Here is a 19,931-nt window from a genome sequence, read left to right as displayed (position 1 = left end):
CAAAATGTAAAGTTTTTAATTTTCTTATCACTATTCATTTTCATTCCAGATTTCATGAACGCAGTTTCCAATTACATTTCTAGAGTAAAGCTCATGCGGAATTAGTTTTAAATACAAGAAATTTGTGTTTTTAATACGGTATTAATAAAAAGCAATTGTCAAAATTAGAAAACCTACTTGAAAGTAGGTTTTCTTTTAATGGAATCAATGACTTCGATAAAGTTCCTCTTAACAAATAAACATTTATCTAAAATTCAAATTTACTAAGGTATGATTTTCGGTTGCACGAAAGAGATCGTCAAAATCTTCAGGCCTGAAATAAAGATGCGATCCTAACTTGGAATCACTATTGTTCATAATGTATTGGGGGAAGGCAGAAAAACATCCGGGGTTACCTTTCGCCGTTAATACATGACGGAGAGCACCAGGTATAACACTGTTACGTCACCACCTGATCATCCAGTGCAGATGTGAAGAAGCTCGTAAGAGCTACTGAAAAGACTTTTGTTAACCCAGTTGACAGGATGAGCGGATAGAAAAGTGTTTATGGGAGAAGACGATGGACACAGAACATAGAGGCAAAAGCAGATGTTCGGCGGTTGTTGTTTATTAGTACACAAGCAAGCTGACCGAATGGTAGTGTTTCGATATTACAAGTTGACGCGTGGAGTCGTTATGACGAAGCCTCGCGTCTTAAAGAAAAACATTATAACAATAGATTATTATAACAAAAACTAGCTAAATACACTCTTCTCAAATGGAGAAGCTAGATTCTACGGAAGCTATAACGACCGTAGATTATTCTTTGTAATGGAACGGGCATTGTAACGACTGCTGTTATAATAACTTGGACGTTTGCGGTAACAACAAACGTCCACTCACACAGATTTCACATAGCTCACATTACAATTATTGACTGGTTTTTCACAATACTTAAAATACACAATACCCCACACAAATTAAGCAATAAATATACATTTATTATTCCTATTAGTTTTCAGAGACAACATTATTCAGTAAACACATTTTTTTCTGCCTTTAACATAAATATGTACTTATTTTGTCTTCGCATTACCTTTAGCCTGGTAGTTAAATTGATGAGATATGCAGAAATGCTTTGACAACTTTGTATATACGTAATTTTAAATATTTTTAAAAATTAAACTCGCTGATGGACCTCTGAATTTCTTAACACTCAGAAGTACAGGCACATTAAACAGACCCTTCATTGTTACTTCACATTAACAGATATTCACTGTGCCTATAAGATAATAAATACGGTTGTTCATATGCAAACAGAAATGAACGGGATGACTATACGAGAGTTTTCGTGATTTTCCTTAGGTGTAATACAAATGCAAGTCAGTTTTCCATAAAAAGTCCTCCACGAAGGCACCTCTTCCATTAAGCAGTTAATTCTCCTGTGCTTTGCTTTAAACAATCCAGTCCTATTCACCTCATACAAGGGAAAAGCTACGAAAGCATCCAAACAGCCATCCCGTTGAAGTCGAAGCGATTTTTCAGTATTCAATATTCGGTCACTGTGGCTGTACAAAGCTTGATCAAGAAAAAGCAAGAAATTGATCCTACTGAGGATCCTACTGATCCCTCTTTGAAATTCAAAAGACGAATTCTTCGATTTTAAATAATATGTTATTCTTTCGCAAATAAGATCTAAAGTTATCGTAAGTCTTACTCGCTTAGGTCAATATTCATTTTTTAGCATCCTACCTTTCGAAATTTTTACAATAACAAGCATGGTTAGTCCTTGAAAGAAAAAATTAATATTTTAAGCTTTGAGGAATAACTACAAACTGCTTAGTGCAAACTAAAAATATTTTATGTCGGGGTGTGGTAACACATTCTGTTTATATACATAAAGAGAATGCAAATGAAAGGAAAAATTAAAAACACCCTACTCTATACAATACGTATTAATATATTTAGTTTCCTTATTCATCCCCTCCCCGTCTTTCTGATCGTCGTACATAGAGAACTCTGCAAAGCTAGGATCTGTACCTAGGTAGTCTCGGCCACGGGGGTATACAAATAATGAACCTGGTGGTTCTAAAGGCCCCGGAAAGATCGCTTATCGGTCGGCCTGTTGTTCTGGCAGGTCCTAGAGCTTAAGGTTCTAGTAACCCGGGGTGGCGTCCGGGTAGGTGCCTGGGGGGTAGCGCCCCGGGTTTGCTGGGTAAATGTTGGCCCCCCAGGCGAAAGGCAGCCCGTGTGACTGGGAGTGGCCTATCTGACGACCAGTGTTGCCAAGTGGCGATGGCGTCAATCTAGTCCAAGGGGCGAGGACAGGGGTTAAAGCCCCTGGGACTGGCCGCATAGTGTCGTTTAGTCGACGAATCGTGTATGCCCTAGTTGGTTAGTTCTCAATCACTATAAATATTCCCTCTGTTGGTATTAAAATTTAAGCATTTGTTAGAACGACTACTAGATGCGATTTTAAAATCTCTTTTTAAGTAAATTTAAAATAACGCATTCTATACTAGTCAGGAAATTGTCTTACATCTTTTTCAGAGCAATTATGGTTCGAGCAATGGCACCGAAATGAACGGCGTATTGGTGTCAAAGATTCATTTGGAAAGTATATATGAACTGCTTTTATTAGAAAGAATAAGCATCTTTAAAATAGGAGATAAAAATTAAGGACTGTTAGTTTTATTTCTACAAGATGTTTATGTTTCAAACGCTTTATGCTAATAATGGGTGTAATTTCTGAAGTTTCATTTTACAGTACATACAAAGTACAAAGGTATCATTTTTATAGTAATAGTTACCTTTTGATCAAAAGTAATTATATCTAAAAGCAAAGAATTTCATTGCTTTTAAATATGTGCCTTTTAGCCTTTCATTCAAAAATGAAATGACCAAAGGTGAAAAAATGGTATTATTTACACTTAAAATTTTTAATTCACATATATAATGAATTTAATAGGAATATTCACCTATATAACTGAATTTATTTATTATGAAAGAGAACTGAGTGTAAAGAAATAAGCCCTGTGATAAGCCAAGACTTGCACAGATTCAAAAATGGGGATTTTAAAATATTACCTGTATTAGAAAAACTATCTGGTACGATGTAAGTAATAAGAAATAGAAGAAAAAAATGCCAGCGATCTTCGTATCTCAGTTGGTAAACCAACCCCAAGGCGCCGACAAGTCCAAACATGTTACTTTGATCTCTTGTTGAAACAAAGTCTTTCGAAGTTGCCGATCGTGTAACATTTTTTAACAATATCTTCTAAACAAATAAAAACAAGCGGTGATGATCTCCTATTCAAATATGTCAATAGAAAATTGCTTCCTGTATCTGCATTAAAAAAAAAAATATTCTGCAGAATAACTATTCAGCTGGGTACTTAAAGAAAACCCATTTCCCTGAAATAAAATTGGATGAATTATTGCTACTCGGCGTAATTCATTAAGTAGTTAGTTGTTATAGCTTATTTGAGGCCGCATTGCGTGTTAGATTGTGCACATTTTACTTTTAAACTCTAGCTCCTTTACTACAACAACCTCCTTTACTCTGCATTTTAAGTATAGTCATCAGAATTCTTCATTTTTATATGGATAAAAATTACAGCAAAAGTGATCGAGATTTACTGTATAAAGCATTGAAAATAATTTCAAATATAGAAAATTATTGAATGTGCTAAGGCAACAAGAATTAGCATAATATTTATTAATTTAACAAAAAAGGGAAGGCATACCGGAAAAAAACGCAGGCGCGAAATGACGAGCACACCACGTGGAAGACAGTGGAGGAAAAAAAAAAGCTAAGCGCTTATTTGGAGTTCATTAGGTCCGAGTTAGAAATTTATAAATATTACGTTGATTCTTGTTTCTTTAGCAACTCCGATAATCGCAATTCGCCGTGTTATTTTTACTCAGATATGTATAAAAATATTTCTAAACGAAATTATTTAAAACATTGCATAAAAGTTTTTCAAAATATCTGTATTTCTCATTTACTTGAAATGAAAGGATTATTCTGAAAGAAATGGATTACATGTCGTTTTATTTTTCCTTTAAATGTGGTAGCGACATTCACTAACATTCAGACGAAGAACCTTTTAACATTCGTCGATGAACATCATCGATGTTGCAACAAAAGAAGCAGCTGTACATTACTAATATCGAGCCTCTAAAATGAATGCTACACAGAAATTAGCCTCAAATAACACAACTGCTCATTCAAATTATTTGCCATATGCGTATTAAAACTTCTGACATTTCAAACTGTATTTTACACAAAATATTTTGCGAAAAAATAACAAAATATGTGGTTTCTTTGAGCTGGCATTTGTAGCGTCTAATGAAATTAGTCAAACAGATAACAGTATTTGTTTTAAAATTATTCAAAGATTTATAATTAAGATGCTAAAGTTAACTTCTTTATACTTCTTCTATTTTGCTATATAAACTGGAATGAATATTTTAGATTTTAAATTTTCATTATTGCTAACATTTAATTACCAATTAAAAAATGAATCTTAAAAATATAACACAGAACTAGGAAAATTCAAGTATCTCCAGCTTTCCAGGCCCCTGCTTCAAAAAAATGGAATAAAAATACATTTATGGATGGTTTAATTTTCATCGCAGAACATACATGCTCATTTTTATAGTAATAGTTACCTTTTGATCAAAAGTAATTATATCTAAAAGCAAAGGATTTCATTGCTTTTAAATATGTGCCTTTTGGCATTTCATTCAAAAATGAAATGACCAAAGGTGAAAAAATGGTATTCAAAAATGATATAAAATGCCCTTTGGTCATTTCATATTATTTTTGAAAATACATTTTACTATTATCAGAATAAAAACTATTATGTGCCTTATGTCTGAAATTAATGATTAAGAGGGGAGGGACTATTTACAAAATGATATGTTCTTCAACGAGTTGGGAAGCAAAAAAAAAAAAAAAAACTGTTCGTTGCTATAAATCGAAGTGATTACAATTGATTGGCCATGCATATACCTTCTATTAGCCTAATTAAAGGATTTAAAATGAACTAAAACACTTTACCGCCACATTTCGATTTACACGTAAATTAAAGCAGACCAAAAGCGAATGTAACAAAAAGACGAAAATACGCCCTCCTCCCCAAGTTTTGATGTTACAAACATGTATAGTCAAGGATCTATTTTTTTTATTACTTTGGCTACGCTGCTCAATCAGCACGTTTATTACCGATGCGAGCTGGCAAGCGTTGCCATTTCCTGAACCATTAGATATATCATCCATGCAGCCTGGAGAACTTGCAATTCTCAGGTGATGCCAATCGATGTAGCATAATATTTTCCATTTATATTTAAAACTATGCATTGCTTCATTGCATGAAATACTTAAAAGAAATATACATACTTCTTAACAATTTATATCCTTGCTTTAATAATATCTAACTGATTTAATTTATAATTTTGTTATTTATAATATGCATAATTGATGATTTTAAAATATTTGCACCATTAATGTAATTAATAAAAAGATTTTTAAGGTACTTTTTTAAGAAACTCAGTACAGAATAATCGTTTGAATTTGACCAACAACGCATCTTATCTCTTGCTGGAGTTGTAGTTATTTTTTAATCATGCACAAATCTGATTATTAACATTTTAATCATGCACAAATCGGATTATTAACATTTTAATCTCAAAATTGCAAATTTAAATTTAAAACGTGCTTTTTGAATTTTAAGTAAGCATTTAATAGTATCATTCGAAGGGTTGAGGAGGTTATCATTCCGATGTTTCATTGAGCTACTTCCTTTATATGCTTTTATGACAGTTACCTCGGTTATCAAGTCTGAATTTTGTTTAAATAATAATTTAAGAAGATCGGCATTTAGAGGATGTATAATATGCGTAAGCAACATAGACAAGTTAGAAATGTACATACATAATATGCTTTAAGCCTCAGCTTAAAAATCAGGAAGACCTCAAAATTTCTTGAATATAAACGTTGAAAGTTTTGGCATACACTTCCCAAAACCTTTTTAGCGTTGCTCCCTTCTCTATTATACAAGAATACCCATCTAGAGATTTACTCTCTTAAAAAATTAAGTTTATTCAAAAACTTCAAATAATGCCTGATAAATTACTTATCTTCTTTCTCCCACAGTTGTTTCGAAAATAGCAACAACAGTCATATTACTTGCAATTCCAGTCATATTACTTGATTTAAAAGCATTATATAATTAAAAATATTGATTATAAGTATTTTTACTAATTTCTACTGTATTTTTCTTTTATCAACCAAATTACCATTTATTTGGAACACACTGAAAATTTAATATTTCCATAGTAATACTTCTATCCTTCTTGGTATCTTCTGTATCTTCCCTGCAGGAACTGTAGACGGTTACTTTTATTTCCTTGAGGAATTTTTAAGTAGTCCTCCTTCGTGGTATATAAGCAATATAAGAAATTTTTACAGCTTTCCTTAATTTCTTTGTTTTGGATGCTAAATAATAAAACAGAGCTTTCTCCTGCATTTGCATTTCAACCATTCTCGGACGTACGATAAAAATACGACATGCTCCTTCCTGTTCTGCTGCAGCAGTACTGTGCATAACAGAAAATACAAAATGAACTCATTCTTCTCTTCTTCATTTCTATTCTTAAAAAATGCCTGAAAAAAACAAAGAAATTATTGTTTTCTCCTTTAATTAACACAGTTAAATATATACGACAAATTTATAAATGAAAATAAATTACAGATTGCGAAAACTAACTCGTGCTTGATTACTTTAAAACGCAAAGTTTAAACAAATATTATGAAAATTTATAAGAGAATGAGATATTACGAAAATTAACTCATGCATGATCATCTTAAAACACAAAGTTTTAATAAATATTATGAAAAATTATAAAAGAATGCAATATACTTTTTCGCTTTTACAGCTTACATTGTCATACTAATTTAGATAAATATGAAGAAAGAGAAACAAAATATTTTTTTCCTGGGTATTACTTTGATCACTAATATTATAATCATGAAAAAACATAGCTTTACATTTATTGTACCTCAAGACTTGTTTCATTTATTTATCAAGTTAGTTGCCATATCCCAAGCAAGCATGCAATGTTAAATTTAAATGAAAATAAATGAAACTAATACATACCTTTCTAATCATCAGCTCCAATTGCTTTCCTCCTTCAGACTATTTTTTCTATTTAAGTCTATTTCGCTCTAAAATATAGTAATTTATCACAACCATTAAAATATACAAAATGTTAATTTCGCTACAACATTGCTAGGAACTCCTTTGCACGAACTCAAAAACAAGCTTTTACGATTTTACTTCATTGTAAAACGATTTTACGATTTTACTTCATTGTAAAACGATTTTACTTCATTGTTTACTTTTATTTGTTCGCCAGGGCTTAAATGTATAAAACAGAAAAAAAAAAAGGCAAAAATTGTAAAAAGTCAAAACAACTTAGCTTTTTACATGTTATGCGTTTTGTTTACATGATTTGAAAACTGAGTTTAATATACACAATTGTATCTTAACTATTTACGATATTTTTAGAGAAGAGAAGCTAAAACTTCTAGGAAAAAATTCAGCTATAATTAATTTTGAATGAGAGATTAATCTATGATTAACTTTACTTAAATGCAAACATTTTTCCCCCTTAAGACCTACATTTAAAATTAAGATGCACGTGATCCATGAAAATGCTGAAAAGTTATTTAGATTATTTATTATTAAGACGATTGTCTCAAATACACGTATAAATTGTATTGATTTATAAAATTTGTGTATAATTAAATGCAAATAATACTAGCTACTGTAATCTAATATTTCTAAACTAGCTACTGTATTCTGGATCATTTGATTATAAACAAAGCACACTAAACGTATATGGCTATGCGGAAGGTTACCTTCGCGGAGGACTTTTAAAGGAAAATTACCCTTATTTGTGTAACAGATCAGGAAAACCTCATGCAGCCAACCCGTTCAGTCTCTGGGAAAAGAGCCTGGGGGGGGGCTATCAGCGTGCTTTAGTCGCTGAACTTTTATCTACTCTAAGTGTTGGAAACGTACGATCCGTATTCACTTGTATCTTAACCACTACAATACACAGACGCAGAAACAAAGCTCAAAATATGCTGTGTTTAAAAAATATTTACTCCACAACAACTATTACATTTGAGTCATATTCGGCATTTTTGACGAAAGTAATTTATCTCAGAAACCCAAGTAAAAAAAAGGTTCCTCTAATTTTCCTCCATTTAACGACTAATAACTCAAAATACCATTAAAACTGCCTAGCTCTCTCCTACAACAACTGCCTAGCTCTCTCCCCAAGACACTGAATCATAGACATGATTTATATTAATAACTGTTTATGCGATATGAGCTTAAATACATTCTTACTTAACGCACAATGTTTACCCAGATATAAAGGCAATGATGATTAGAATAAGTGTTGCAAAAGAGCTAAATGAAAAAGTAAAAACAGTTATGTCCTTACTTGTTTCAGAACACGATTCCAGTTATTTAGAGACGAATGCATCTTCTAGTTCTATTCGGCTTCTTGAGGTCCTTAAAAGCTAACAGAATTTCGGATAGGACAGATAAAAGTATCATCCCAGGGAAGGTGGGGGGAGATCTTAATGTTTACTTTACTTTTCTCCAAAAGTGAAGGCATATGGAAATAAAGCCACTCGAACAGATAAGAGGACTGACACAACGAAGGAGGAAAATAGGAGCAAAGAGAAGCTATCTTCGAACGTGAATTGTACAGTTCTGTATGAAATCCCTTCTTTCCTACCTTTTTCCGTCATTGCAAGGTACGGCTTTATAACCCCTCCCATAATAATGTTGAAAACATAGACTGCTGACCGTTTAAGTCACCTTTCAAGCGCAAAGATATTATTTTAGCGGATTCTTTCTTTAAAGTTTCAGTATGATCGTTACGAGAACGTTTCATAGAATTCTCCTCTCTTTGTTTCTCTCTAATTGTTTGCATCTCTCTGAAAACATAAATATATATCAGGTATTTTCTCCCTTCTTTCCGCGTGCCTTCATGACGTAATTGCACTTCCGACTAGCAAAAAGGAGGTCCGTTGTTGGAATCCTGATGACGGCATTTCACATTTTTCATGGTGGATGATAATTCGTCATCACCGAGATTTGGCTATTAAATTTCCTCATTATTGGTTTCCAATCAAAGTGGGGAATATATGAGGTATTTTCTCCCCTCCCTTCCCCGTACCTTCGGGGTGATGTAACTGGATAGGAGTCCGACTAGCAACATGAGGTCCGATGTTCGAATCCCGAGAACACTACATATTTTTCACGTTTCTGCATCGATAAAACTTACAAATTTTGTAAAGCCTGTACTTTCAGGTTCGTCATTAACACAACATAATTATATTATTCTAATTTTCATTAATGTTGCGCAAAATTTTATTGTATATTAAGCTTTTGAAATTTTGAAAACTCAGTACTTACACAACAGCAAAATTTATTAAATTATGAATTTTTATTATATCGTACTCGGATAACAATATAAAACGCCACGAACGGCCGAGTGAATAATACAGTTAAATGGGGGGGGGCTGGATTCAATTCTCACACCCTAATCGCCGGGCAGGCTTCATGATACTTCGTTGTTTTTTTCCCCCGTGTAATATAACGTGAACTTGAATTTATTTCTCCAACTAAGATAACCTTTGACTGCTTTTCTGTAATGAGTTTTCCATATTATAAAGCCTCTTTTACACATATGTTGTATGATATGGCGTTGAATATATAAATTTTATTTTACTAGGAGTGATTTTTTAAAGCTTATAGAATATCCCTTCTAAATTACCAGAGTTCAAAGCAGAAAAAAGTGTTTAGCAATATTTCAAGAATGTAATCTTCTATATATATAAATTATGTAATGAATCTAAGTATATAAAATTTTTGCGGTATACAACTTGCTTACAAAAATTGCAACCGTAAATTAATGAGTTTGTTTACCCGCATTACATGTTTCAGAATTTTCGAACGGTTCTAGTAATATACCTTGGTTAGCCGTTCGAGAGGTGAACAAAAATTTACAAATCTCGGTGGGAAAAATAAAACAGTAAAAAAAAGAAAAAAAAAATTAGTTTATCCCATACTCTTTAAAAAGACCTATGCATCATTATCGTCATACTCAGATAATTTGTTTACAGCTATGTAAAAGAAAAGATGATGTATAGAATGCTGTGTGCAGAATATTTGAGGTTAGAAGAAAAAAGTCGATCAGCTCTATGTGATGCAACCGCAAATGTCTTCCACACTCTAGTTTTAACCGTTGACGAAAGTTGCAGATGTAATTAGATTATAATTTTTTTCGCTCCTTCATCCCGTGATAGTATTAAAAGGTTATTTGTCTTGAACAAAAAGAAAAACTAGAACTGAATTTGTTAAAGAGTATAATAAAATTTTGATGAGCAAATAAATATATAAACATTTAGAAAAATGCAAAGTTGCTATACGGAATGCTTTGCGACAGAAATTTTGAAATGAGAAGTAAATATTCAATTCATTCTATGCAATGAACCAAAGAAAAAAACATTCCACCACCTTAAAAACTCCAAATAAACAAAAAAGTGAAAAAAATTTTAAAGTTATAAAATCTAAGAACAAATTATTTAATAATGGTTGAGCATGCGAATTAGATGGCTTAATGTTTCCAATGTCTTATTATTCTTACCTTCTATTGCAAAATTAGTTTTGAATGCCGAGTTGAAATTTCGACTTTTGTTTGCTAAGAATAACCAAAAATATCATGCTTAACTTACCTTTGATGTTCCAACGGTCATAGCGCCTGTAATGCGCTCTTATTATTATTGAGGATACGGTTGCTAATTTCGCAAGCAAAAACAAGCACGGAAATAAAACAAAGCAAATAAGGAAAGAGTAAGATTACTTAACAAAAATGTTTCAAGTGAATTTTTAGCATTAATATATAAAAATAAAATGAGTGACAAAAGTATCAAAGAAAAGTATGAAATAGAGAAGCAATTAAATTTTTGTAACATCTTTTTTTAGGGATAATATTAAAATATCCTTTTTTTCACGGTACTTTTTTTTATTTTTGATTCGAGTGAGCGACAAACTGAAACACCTAAGAAATTTTCCTCTTACTAATATAAAGGCACCCCTTATGAAATAAATAGCCCTTATTTGTTCAATATTTAAGTCTAATCTAGTGTACTTAATTTAATCTAGTGTACTTTGAAAGCAAACTGCTTGATTTTCCTCATATTGTAACGTAAATATAAGCTAGTTTCTCTAGAAAAGTCCTCCACGAAGGCATTTCTCCAGTTAGGCAGATAATCTGTTAGGTCTTCGACGTAATTAATTTTAGTTCATTCGTTCTAATATAATTTTGAGAATGAGAAACAATACAAAACATTTTCTTGGTTGATTTCATTTCAAGACTTGTGTTGAAAATTTATTCTTAATATTCTTAAATGTGTTTCACAAAAGTTTCTTTTTAGGCATGGGAACACTAAATAAGTGTTTTTTAAGCTTCCCATATATTTAACCCACATTACAATTGTATCGCATTGCGATTTTAATTAAATTTCTTCAAAAATAAAAGCTTTTCATCGTTTAAATCAACATCGGTATGATGAAATAATCAGTATTTTAGCTTATTTTTAAAGATCTCCCCAGTACACTTTGCAGATACGACAAAAATTTCAATCAATCTTACCCTAGACAAAAATGAGAGGTTGTTAACTAATGCTTTAGGGAGATATCTGCCTGACAGAAAGCAGTGTGAAAATCGTCATATATTCTAAAGGCGAAAAATATGTGATTTTTCCTTCAATGAATAAATATTTAATCAAATCCCATGCAAAACACAAGGAAACCTAGCTTAAAATTTCTTATAAAGAGAAGGTTTACACATTACACAAGATTAGTTTAACTTCGAATCCCTGGATTTTATGAACTACCGTCTGAATTAAATTAATGAAAGGTAAGCTTTCAATAGCTTGTAAATCAGGGAGTTACGAGGGCAACTGACATTGGGGAATGTTTGAATGATTCTGCATTAAACAATGGATTAAGAACTAACGCAACTTTGTACACGAAGTGAAATAATGGCTATACCTGAATTGAATGCGAAGAAATAGAAACGGTCATTGTGATTCGAAGCGAGAACCATTCACTTTCCGTTGAAACAAGTTTCAAGATATCCTGTAAATCAGTAAATCAATTTGTGTCTCATAAGCTATATTAAAATGAAACAGATTTCTGTGGTCATATTGAATTTTTATATATATATACGTATATATAAATTTACAGATAAATTCTTTCCTTAATTCGTCAAGACAGAAAGAAAATATCATCAAAATTCAGGAAAGATTCAAACACATATAAAAGACGAACTCTCTTAAGATTAAAATACATATAAACACTAGGAAGCATCTTCTGCTTTACGTCATTTTACTTTTACGAATTAATTAAATTCATAATTCTTTCGATTAGCGAAAGAAATCTGAACAAAATTTTCTCTTTTAAAAGAAAAGCGAAAACACTGCTCAACAATTGCTTTACGCCCTGATCTCAGAAGAGTATGATTTTGTTTATGAAATAGTTAACACTTTTAACAATTGCCTGTCCAGAATTGTATCCGACAACGGAGGATGTGTCAATCGTGGCAATTAAGTCAAGCATAATCTTTTACTTCAATTTTTCGTATAAGGCAGCACAAGCGACACGACTTTCGACACTTAAGCCAGAGCAAAGATCACGACTTTCGATTTTGAGCTAGGTAGGAATACCAACTGACCGCCCGGTCGTGAAGTGCACCACAGGTCCTGGGATCGATCCCCGGGCTGGGCAAGGTTGACTTAGTCTTTCATCCCTTAAGCGGGTGGATAAAATGATTACAAAGTTCGCTTGGGGGACTAAACACCGAGGGTCCTGCGACAAGCTGACCACTTGTCAAGGGTATATGCTGATGCGTCGTCCAGACGGTATAGTAGTTAGGGGGTACCAAAGAACCCGGGTTCGAATCTCGGAGAAGACATGGATGTTTGTAAATGCATAGTGTCGGTGCGGCATGGAGGCACTCTAAATATGCGGAGAGCCGAAACCCCTCTCGCGTGGATTGGTAGGAGTGGAGAGGGGTGGGAGACTCCCGGGGTGCTCTCCCTCAAAATTGGGGGTGGAAAATAGAAGTCCAGCCTCTCTTCGGAGTAGGCATGTGATATGAACAAGACAACAACATATGCTGATGCACTCCGGGGCCCAAAGGTCAAGAAAGCAGAAAAAGGGCACTGCAGGCCGTGGCCCACTACGGCTGTTGCGCCACTGAGTTTAGTTTAGTTTAGTTTTTTTAGTTTTTAGGAATACTAACTGAAGATACTGTGGCCTGATGGACAAAAATGTCAGAAAGATATTAATAGATAACCTACGTCTTCTCGTTTCTGCAACTGTATCATCCGGTACCGTTTATTCGACGAATTAACGTTTCATCCTCCACTGCCTCCGTCTTAAAGTTTACCAGCGTTCACTCTCTTTTCTGTTTTGGAAGTTGAAACTATATTGGCCATATGTTGTTTCTATTTATATGGATCGTGTCTTTATTGCATCATTATTTCTTTTAACATTTAGATTTTAACAGTTGTTTGATGTGATTTGGTACTCTTCTTTGAAAGCGTGAGAACGCTCAAAGATTTTTCCTATCTAAATTAATGGTAATTGCTTCCTTGCCTTAACGCCATTTCGGCTCATGAAAGGTTTCATGGCAGCACTTTAATTTTGCAAAACGAAAGGAAATGCATTGTAGAGTATAATCCTTCTCAATATATATTTTACGATATTATTTTGTGATTCTCCCGCAAGAATCTTTTGTGACTTATCATGTTTGTCTTACAGTGAGCTGTGCGGGATAGCCTCGCATAAGACCTAAGGCTATTTCACTACTCTTTCCGTGCCACTAAACATCTTTTGACTCTCCGTGTATTTGAAGTGCCCCATGCTGCTTAGACACTAAATATTTAAAGTGCTATCAACCTATTAGCTACTCTCAACTGAGCGTCAAATGAAACATTTCCAGGAATCTTCGCTTCTAGGATATCTGATTGGTTGACTTATTCGAAAACCTACGCGAGATAGAGCTGTAAGCAAAGCGCTCTCCCCAGCCTCGCATAAGTACCGAGTACGTACTTCCAACAGATCGTCGACAGCTACTGTTTCGATTAGAAACCTCCCGTTCAAACTAGTGCTAAGAGAAAAGCGTTTCTTGGAAAAATTTCTCATAGTGACATGCGTCGTTAAATGTGATAACCTAATTAGAAACATCCAAGCTTTTTCCGCAATTCGAACTCGTATCCAATGATACAGCAACCAGCGTCCCTAACCAATCAGAGCGGAGCAAAAATTTTTAAGGTTAATATAGGTGACATAAAAAGCTGAAGAATTATTTACACTTAAAGTTTTTAATTCATATATATAATTAATTTAATAGGAATATTCACCTATATAACTGAATTTATTTATTATGGAAGAAAACTGAGTGTAAAGACATAAGCCCTGTGATACCATGGTGAATTAACTAATTACTATAAAAGCTTCTTAATTTAAAGCATTTATTTAATTAGTGAATTTTGTTAACAATTTCAGATACTTTTATCCATAATTATTAATAAAAATAAAAAAAATAGGTTCATGATAACATCATAGTAAAATATAAGTTATCAAAAATAGGAAAACAAACTGAGCGGTGTTGTTGAGGATTAAATGTGAAATAAAAGGAGCATCCAATTAATTATAGAAAGAAAAAAAGTACTATATACAGAATTAAGATAAAAGAGCTAGAAAATAGGCGGTTAATGAATAGAAAAATCAAAAGGTTAGGCGGATTATAGGTTTCAGCTCATAAGGGAGACATCAGAACTAAAACGTATGGGAATTTACGTTTTAAAACTTTACCACCCCTTTTTATTTAAATGCACTAACTAGAATATTTCATAAAAATAAGGACGATGGGATGCGGAATTACATACATTTTGTGCTTTTCGTATACAAAGCAATCATCTTGTTTCTTGTGTTGCAAATTTATTGAGGCACTCTTGGAAGAAATTTACAAAAGCACAGAAAATACTCTTTCAATATATATTTATTTTTGCTTACTTGTTATTTTGCTTATTTTATTGCTCCTAATCTGATCCCTGCTAACTTTATTTTAAGGATAAATATTAAATGCAAATAAAATTCATTATAAATACGAAATATGACGCATTTCTTTTACACATTGATAAAAACAATAGTAATTTCGACTTTACTTCACTCAAGGCCAGAGAATGGAAAAATGAAATTTCAAGAGCTAGAAAAATTGTTTAAAAAATTAAATTGTAAACGCAAAAATAAAGCTCGCTTATAGAATGTTCTAATGAAAGAGAAGCGAACGAGAAACTTGAAAGTTTACGACTCTACATTTAAAAATTAAGAAATAAGCTTTAGAGTTCAAAAAAGATTCATTATATTTGAAGGAAAGACACTGAACGGAACTTGAGTCTGGACCATTGATTACTCTTAACTGGTTTAAAATGAACTAATTTGATTTCTCTATAGAGGAATCAAATTCGTTGATTTTAACGGAGCTGAAATTTTTGAATAAATGTAAAAACTGAACATATGAAGTAAAGTGTACTTTATCTGAGTAATTTCGCAAATACAAGGTAACTTATTTTAGATTAGAATTTACTTATCTAAATAAATCCCTTCAAAGATAAGAAAAAAAAAATCCCAAGTACAATTGCATAGAGTTTACAGTAAAAATATGAAATTTACGATAGTATAAAGGAAATTAACACTACATTTCTTATCTTATACAAAATGTACTCGAGGAACTCGGATTATTTATACTATCACAGATCGATTCATGAATTTTGCTGGTCTGTTTGTATAATTAACAAAACATATTTTTTAAAATTTTCATTCATTAATTATGTAGATTTATTTTCCATAAAAATCAAAAACTAGGATTTCGAAAAATGTCATTCTCTTTTACCAATTTTGAACCATAAAGTGGGAGGGGGGTTAAAACAATTCAGTACATAGTTTATTTATTCAATGATAGTAATGTGCAGTATGTAATTTTGGCAATGTCTTTAACTGAAAACAATTCCTCTGCCCCTAAAAAAAAGATTCACAAAAGCAAACGAGTCGTGTTTAACAGAGCTAGGCCTTCTCAAGTGAATCTCTGCCTTAGCAGTAAGAAAAATTCATTTTGAAATAAAATTGCGTTTGTAAACATCACTATTTTAGTGCTTAATAAATTATTTATAAAAGAAGTCAAAAAGCACGAAACTTCAGAAATTACACCCATTATTAGCATAAAGCGTTTGAAACATACTTGCTAATACTTGACAATATTAGTTTTTCTTCCAAAATTCTTTACAGTAGTATATTTAAAAGAAGCAAAAAGTGGTGTGAACGAATAACTGAAAGAAATAAAAATAAAACCTTTTAGGGTCCCCATATTCTTCTTATTAATATTTCACGAAAACTAGTTCCTCCCAGTAGGATAGCAGTCCTTCATTTGAAGTACAAGTACCCCGCAGTGCCAAAGGTGCCCCCTACAGTGCTGACTTTAATGTCCATATGAAACATAAAACATGGCGCCCTCTGCGTATGGTGGTCTTGACAGAAATACGAGTTCGCTTCTGAAATGTATATAACCCTATAGATTATTTTATATTATGAATTTCCAAGCAATACTACAAGAACTATTGAACATGTAATTCGTACGCTTTGTTGTAAAAAAAACTTTCGAATTATGAACAGCTTCTACTCAGCTGTAGGTTTTATATGTAATTTTTTTTCCTAAGACATGGAAAGGTTTACGATTGTCGCAACGCTACTTTTAATTGATACACTAAGGCGTAAGGAAATAAGCAGTGAAAAGAAACGTTGTGGTATTCTCCCAAGGCATGATGTAGGATAGTGTACATTTTTTCAAGAATAAATCTTATAAAATAGCTAGAAATCGTCTTTATTCCTGAAAATGTCATGTTTCTATTTCAGTGAGCCAAAGGAATGTTTTAATTAAAACGAAATTCGAGCAAAGGACATACATATTATCTGCGAACTTTTCTTGAGTCTTCTAAATTTTGCTTTCCCTTCAGAAAAAGAAAAGAAAAGAAAATTCACATAAAACTCTATTCTGAAACTACAGAAGCCTGAAGTTTACAAGAAGAGAGAGCATACAATCAGAGTTTAAAATTAAGCAGAGAAATTTATACGCGTAATTGGGCAATGCTTATTTAAAAAATAAAATATATATATTTTTGAAGTTACTATGTCATAATGAAGCGAATCGAAGTTCACAACGAGAAAACACGTAATTAAAAAAAGTGTTACTAAGAGTTTGGAATGAAATGTGAAATACACAGTATAAACAGTTAAATGATAATGCATTACTAAGAGTTTGGAATGAAATGTGAAATACATAATATAAACAGTTAAATTATATAAAGAATTTTACGTGTTTCTAATGAATGATACAAAAAATACATTAAAAAAATAAACGAATATAAAAACTGCTCATAAATTGTAAATGAATACTTGATTTATTGACTTGATCTTATCCTTTTTTAACTAAATCCCCCTCAATATAATCAAAATATATATAGCTTTTAGAGACGAAAAGTGCCTTTGATAACCATTACTTCTTTATGAAGCTTTTATGCTTGTTATATGCCTAGAAAAATTTGACAATTTTTGCATCTAAATTGCCTGAACATTCATCTTTAGATAATTTACATTTTTTCGGTCAAAATTTTACATTCAATTGATTCATATAATTTTGATTTCCTTTACTTCAAATAACAATAACTTTTGTTTTACAATGTGACTTGATTTTAGGAAACTTACCACATGAACTTCCAGTTTGTATTAGAAGTATAAAAGAAAATTAATTATAAGAACTGTAATATAAAAATTTTGTGACTTGACAGTGATAAGTTAATACCCAACTGAAAACGTTACAAAATGAAAGGAAGTAGAGGAACAAAACTGGCAGCAGCACTGCTGAAACGAAAAACATTTCGAGCGAGAAAATCGTTCTTACGGATTCTGCAGATCTGTAATTTTAGTGAATATCATCTAAAACGAAGAACATATAAATATGTTCTTACAAAGTTACAAAATCTCCTTACAGCAGTTACAAAATCCTGGTTAATTACGCATTCTAGAAATGAGCATTTCTGTGGAAGGACTTGGTTACAGATTGAATTTTTTAATTTAGGTAAACAAAAAAGCGAGAGTTACCTTCTTAAGCATCCTGCCAACTTTCGACAAAAGCATATTTTGTATTCTTATACCTCAAAGATAACGCATAAAGTGTCTTGTTCGGGATTCAAACTCATATCAAGTTGCTAAAATCTGATGTATATTTACGTTAAAAGTAAGAAAGAAATTTGGAAGACTACTTATAAAATGTCCTTTTTATTAGCTTAGAAATAAAATGGTAGCCTATAACAAGTCTTAGAGAAGTATTTAAGAATATTAGCTGGCTGTAGCTAGTATTTAAGTTACCCCTAGGAAAAACCACGAAACCCCCATTCAGCTAAATCGATAAATGGTAAGGAATCGAATCAGAGACGCAAGCTGAACATTCAGTAGGCATTTCGAAGCAGAAGACGTGAATAATGTGTAGTCCTCTCGAAAGGAATTTGAATCCCAAATTTTTCCGAATGCTAGCCCGGTGTGCTTTCCAATTACATCACGGAGGCGAGAGGTAAGGAGGGAGAGAAATCTTACATTATTCGCCATTTAAAGGCAATGGAAAGGAAAACCACTCGCCATATATTGGAAGTGACGAATTATCACCCCACTTTAGAAACCATCATGCATTTTATTCCAGAGCAGGAGACATGAAAAATCTGCAATGCCTTTGCCGCGATTCGAACTCATGGCCTTAGGGTTGATAGGCCAGACAAGCTTTCCAATTACAGCACGAAGGCGCACTGTAAGGAGACAGAAAATTCTTTTCAAAGCTAGTGCAGCGATCTTCCAGTTTCGAGGATTACATTCGGAGCTCACTGCGTTAATAGCAGAAGAAATATATGCTTGTGGGAGTATATTAGTTTTTTAATCATAAAATATGAATTCCAGCGAATTAGAAGGATTATTTATTATTTGAATTATGGCAACATTCACGAAGATTATCTGCTTAAGGGAAAGAATGATTTTCGTGAATGACTTCTTAAGGAAAATTGTCTCATATTCACGTGAAATATAGGAAAAAACAAGAAAAGACTCTTTTAGCCAATCCGTTCGCCAGGATTTATGGCCCGGTCAAACTACCAATATTCAGCGATCTTACCGCTCAAACGTTGATGGGATCTCGTAAATTAGGCAAATGAGGCATACATGCTTATTAATTTTTGTAAAAAATGCTTTTAGTATATTTTTTTATCGTGAAGCTAATTTTTGTAAGTTAAAGCTTTTGATGTTTCACTACTTGTCAGTAAATTCAGTGTTTTACTTTAATATAGGTAAATAAAAACATTGATTTCTTTTTTTAAATCAGAGTTCAAAATGCTAAATCAAATATGTCAAGACATAATAAGACATGGAAAAAGTGCAAATTTAGACGCAATTTAGACGTATATGTTGTAATTATTCGAAGCTATTTTAGTCCAGCAGGAGAATATTTCTTCAATTAAAAAAAAAATAGTTTCTTAAAGTAATGCAATATTCACCAGCCTTGACCTTTTTGCGGCCCTAAACCGTTTGAAAAATCGAAGAACGTTTTCTTAGGACATCAGATCAAATATTTAACAGATATGCAATACTTATCATGAGATATACGAACATTGTTGCAGCATTTTAGTGTAAGCACTGTTAAGTGTTCCAAAATTTAAATCTGCCTCTTAACAGTGCTCATAATCTTTTAAGTTA

The 19,931-nt window shown here is 32.4% G+C and overlaps 1 protein-coding gene across 2 annotated transcripts in view; it reads right to left on the bottom strand.

Moving 5' to 3' along the window:
- The window catches only part of LOC118195124 (uncharacterized), a 114,834-nt gene that overhangs the window by 80,128 nt on the left and 14,775 nt on the right, over positions 1-19,931 (bottom strand). The window contains exon 1 of one of the 2 annotated variants that reach the window (XM_085808730.1): positions 6,283-6,486. The exons of the other annotated variant lie outside the window; for it this stretch is intronic. Within the exon in view, the coding sequence (XP_085664856.1) occupies positions 6,283-6,285 (3 nt within the window). The 5' untranslated portion in view covers positions 6,286-6,486. Of the gene's footprint in view, positions 1-6,282; positions 6,487-19,931 lie in introns of those variants that run through there. 2 annotated transcript variants of the gene reach the window in all.

This window comes from Stegodyphus dumicola, chromosome X1 (genome assembly GCF_044657685.1).
Source record: "Stegodyphus dumicola isolate Sdum_Otavi_A_Nest chromosome X1, ASM4465768v1".
Lineage (NCBI taxonomy): Eukaryota > Metazoa > Arthropoda > Arachnida > Araneae > Eresidae > Stegodyphus > Stegodyphus dumicola.
This window is presented reverse-complemented; position numbering and strand designations above follow the sequence as displayed.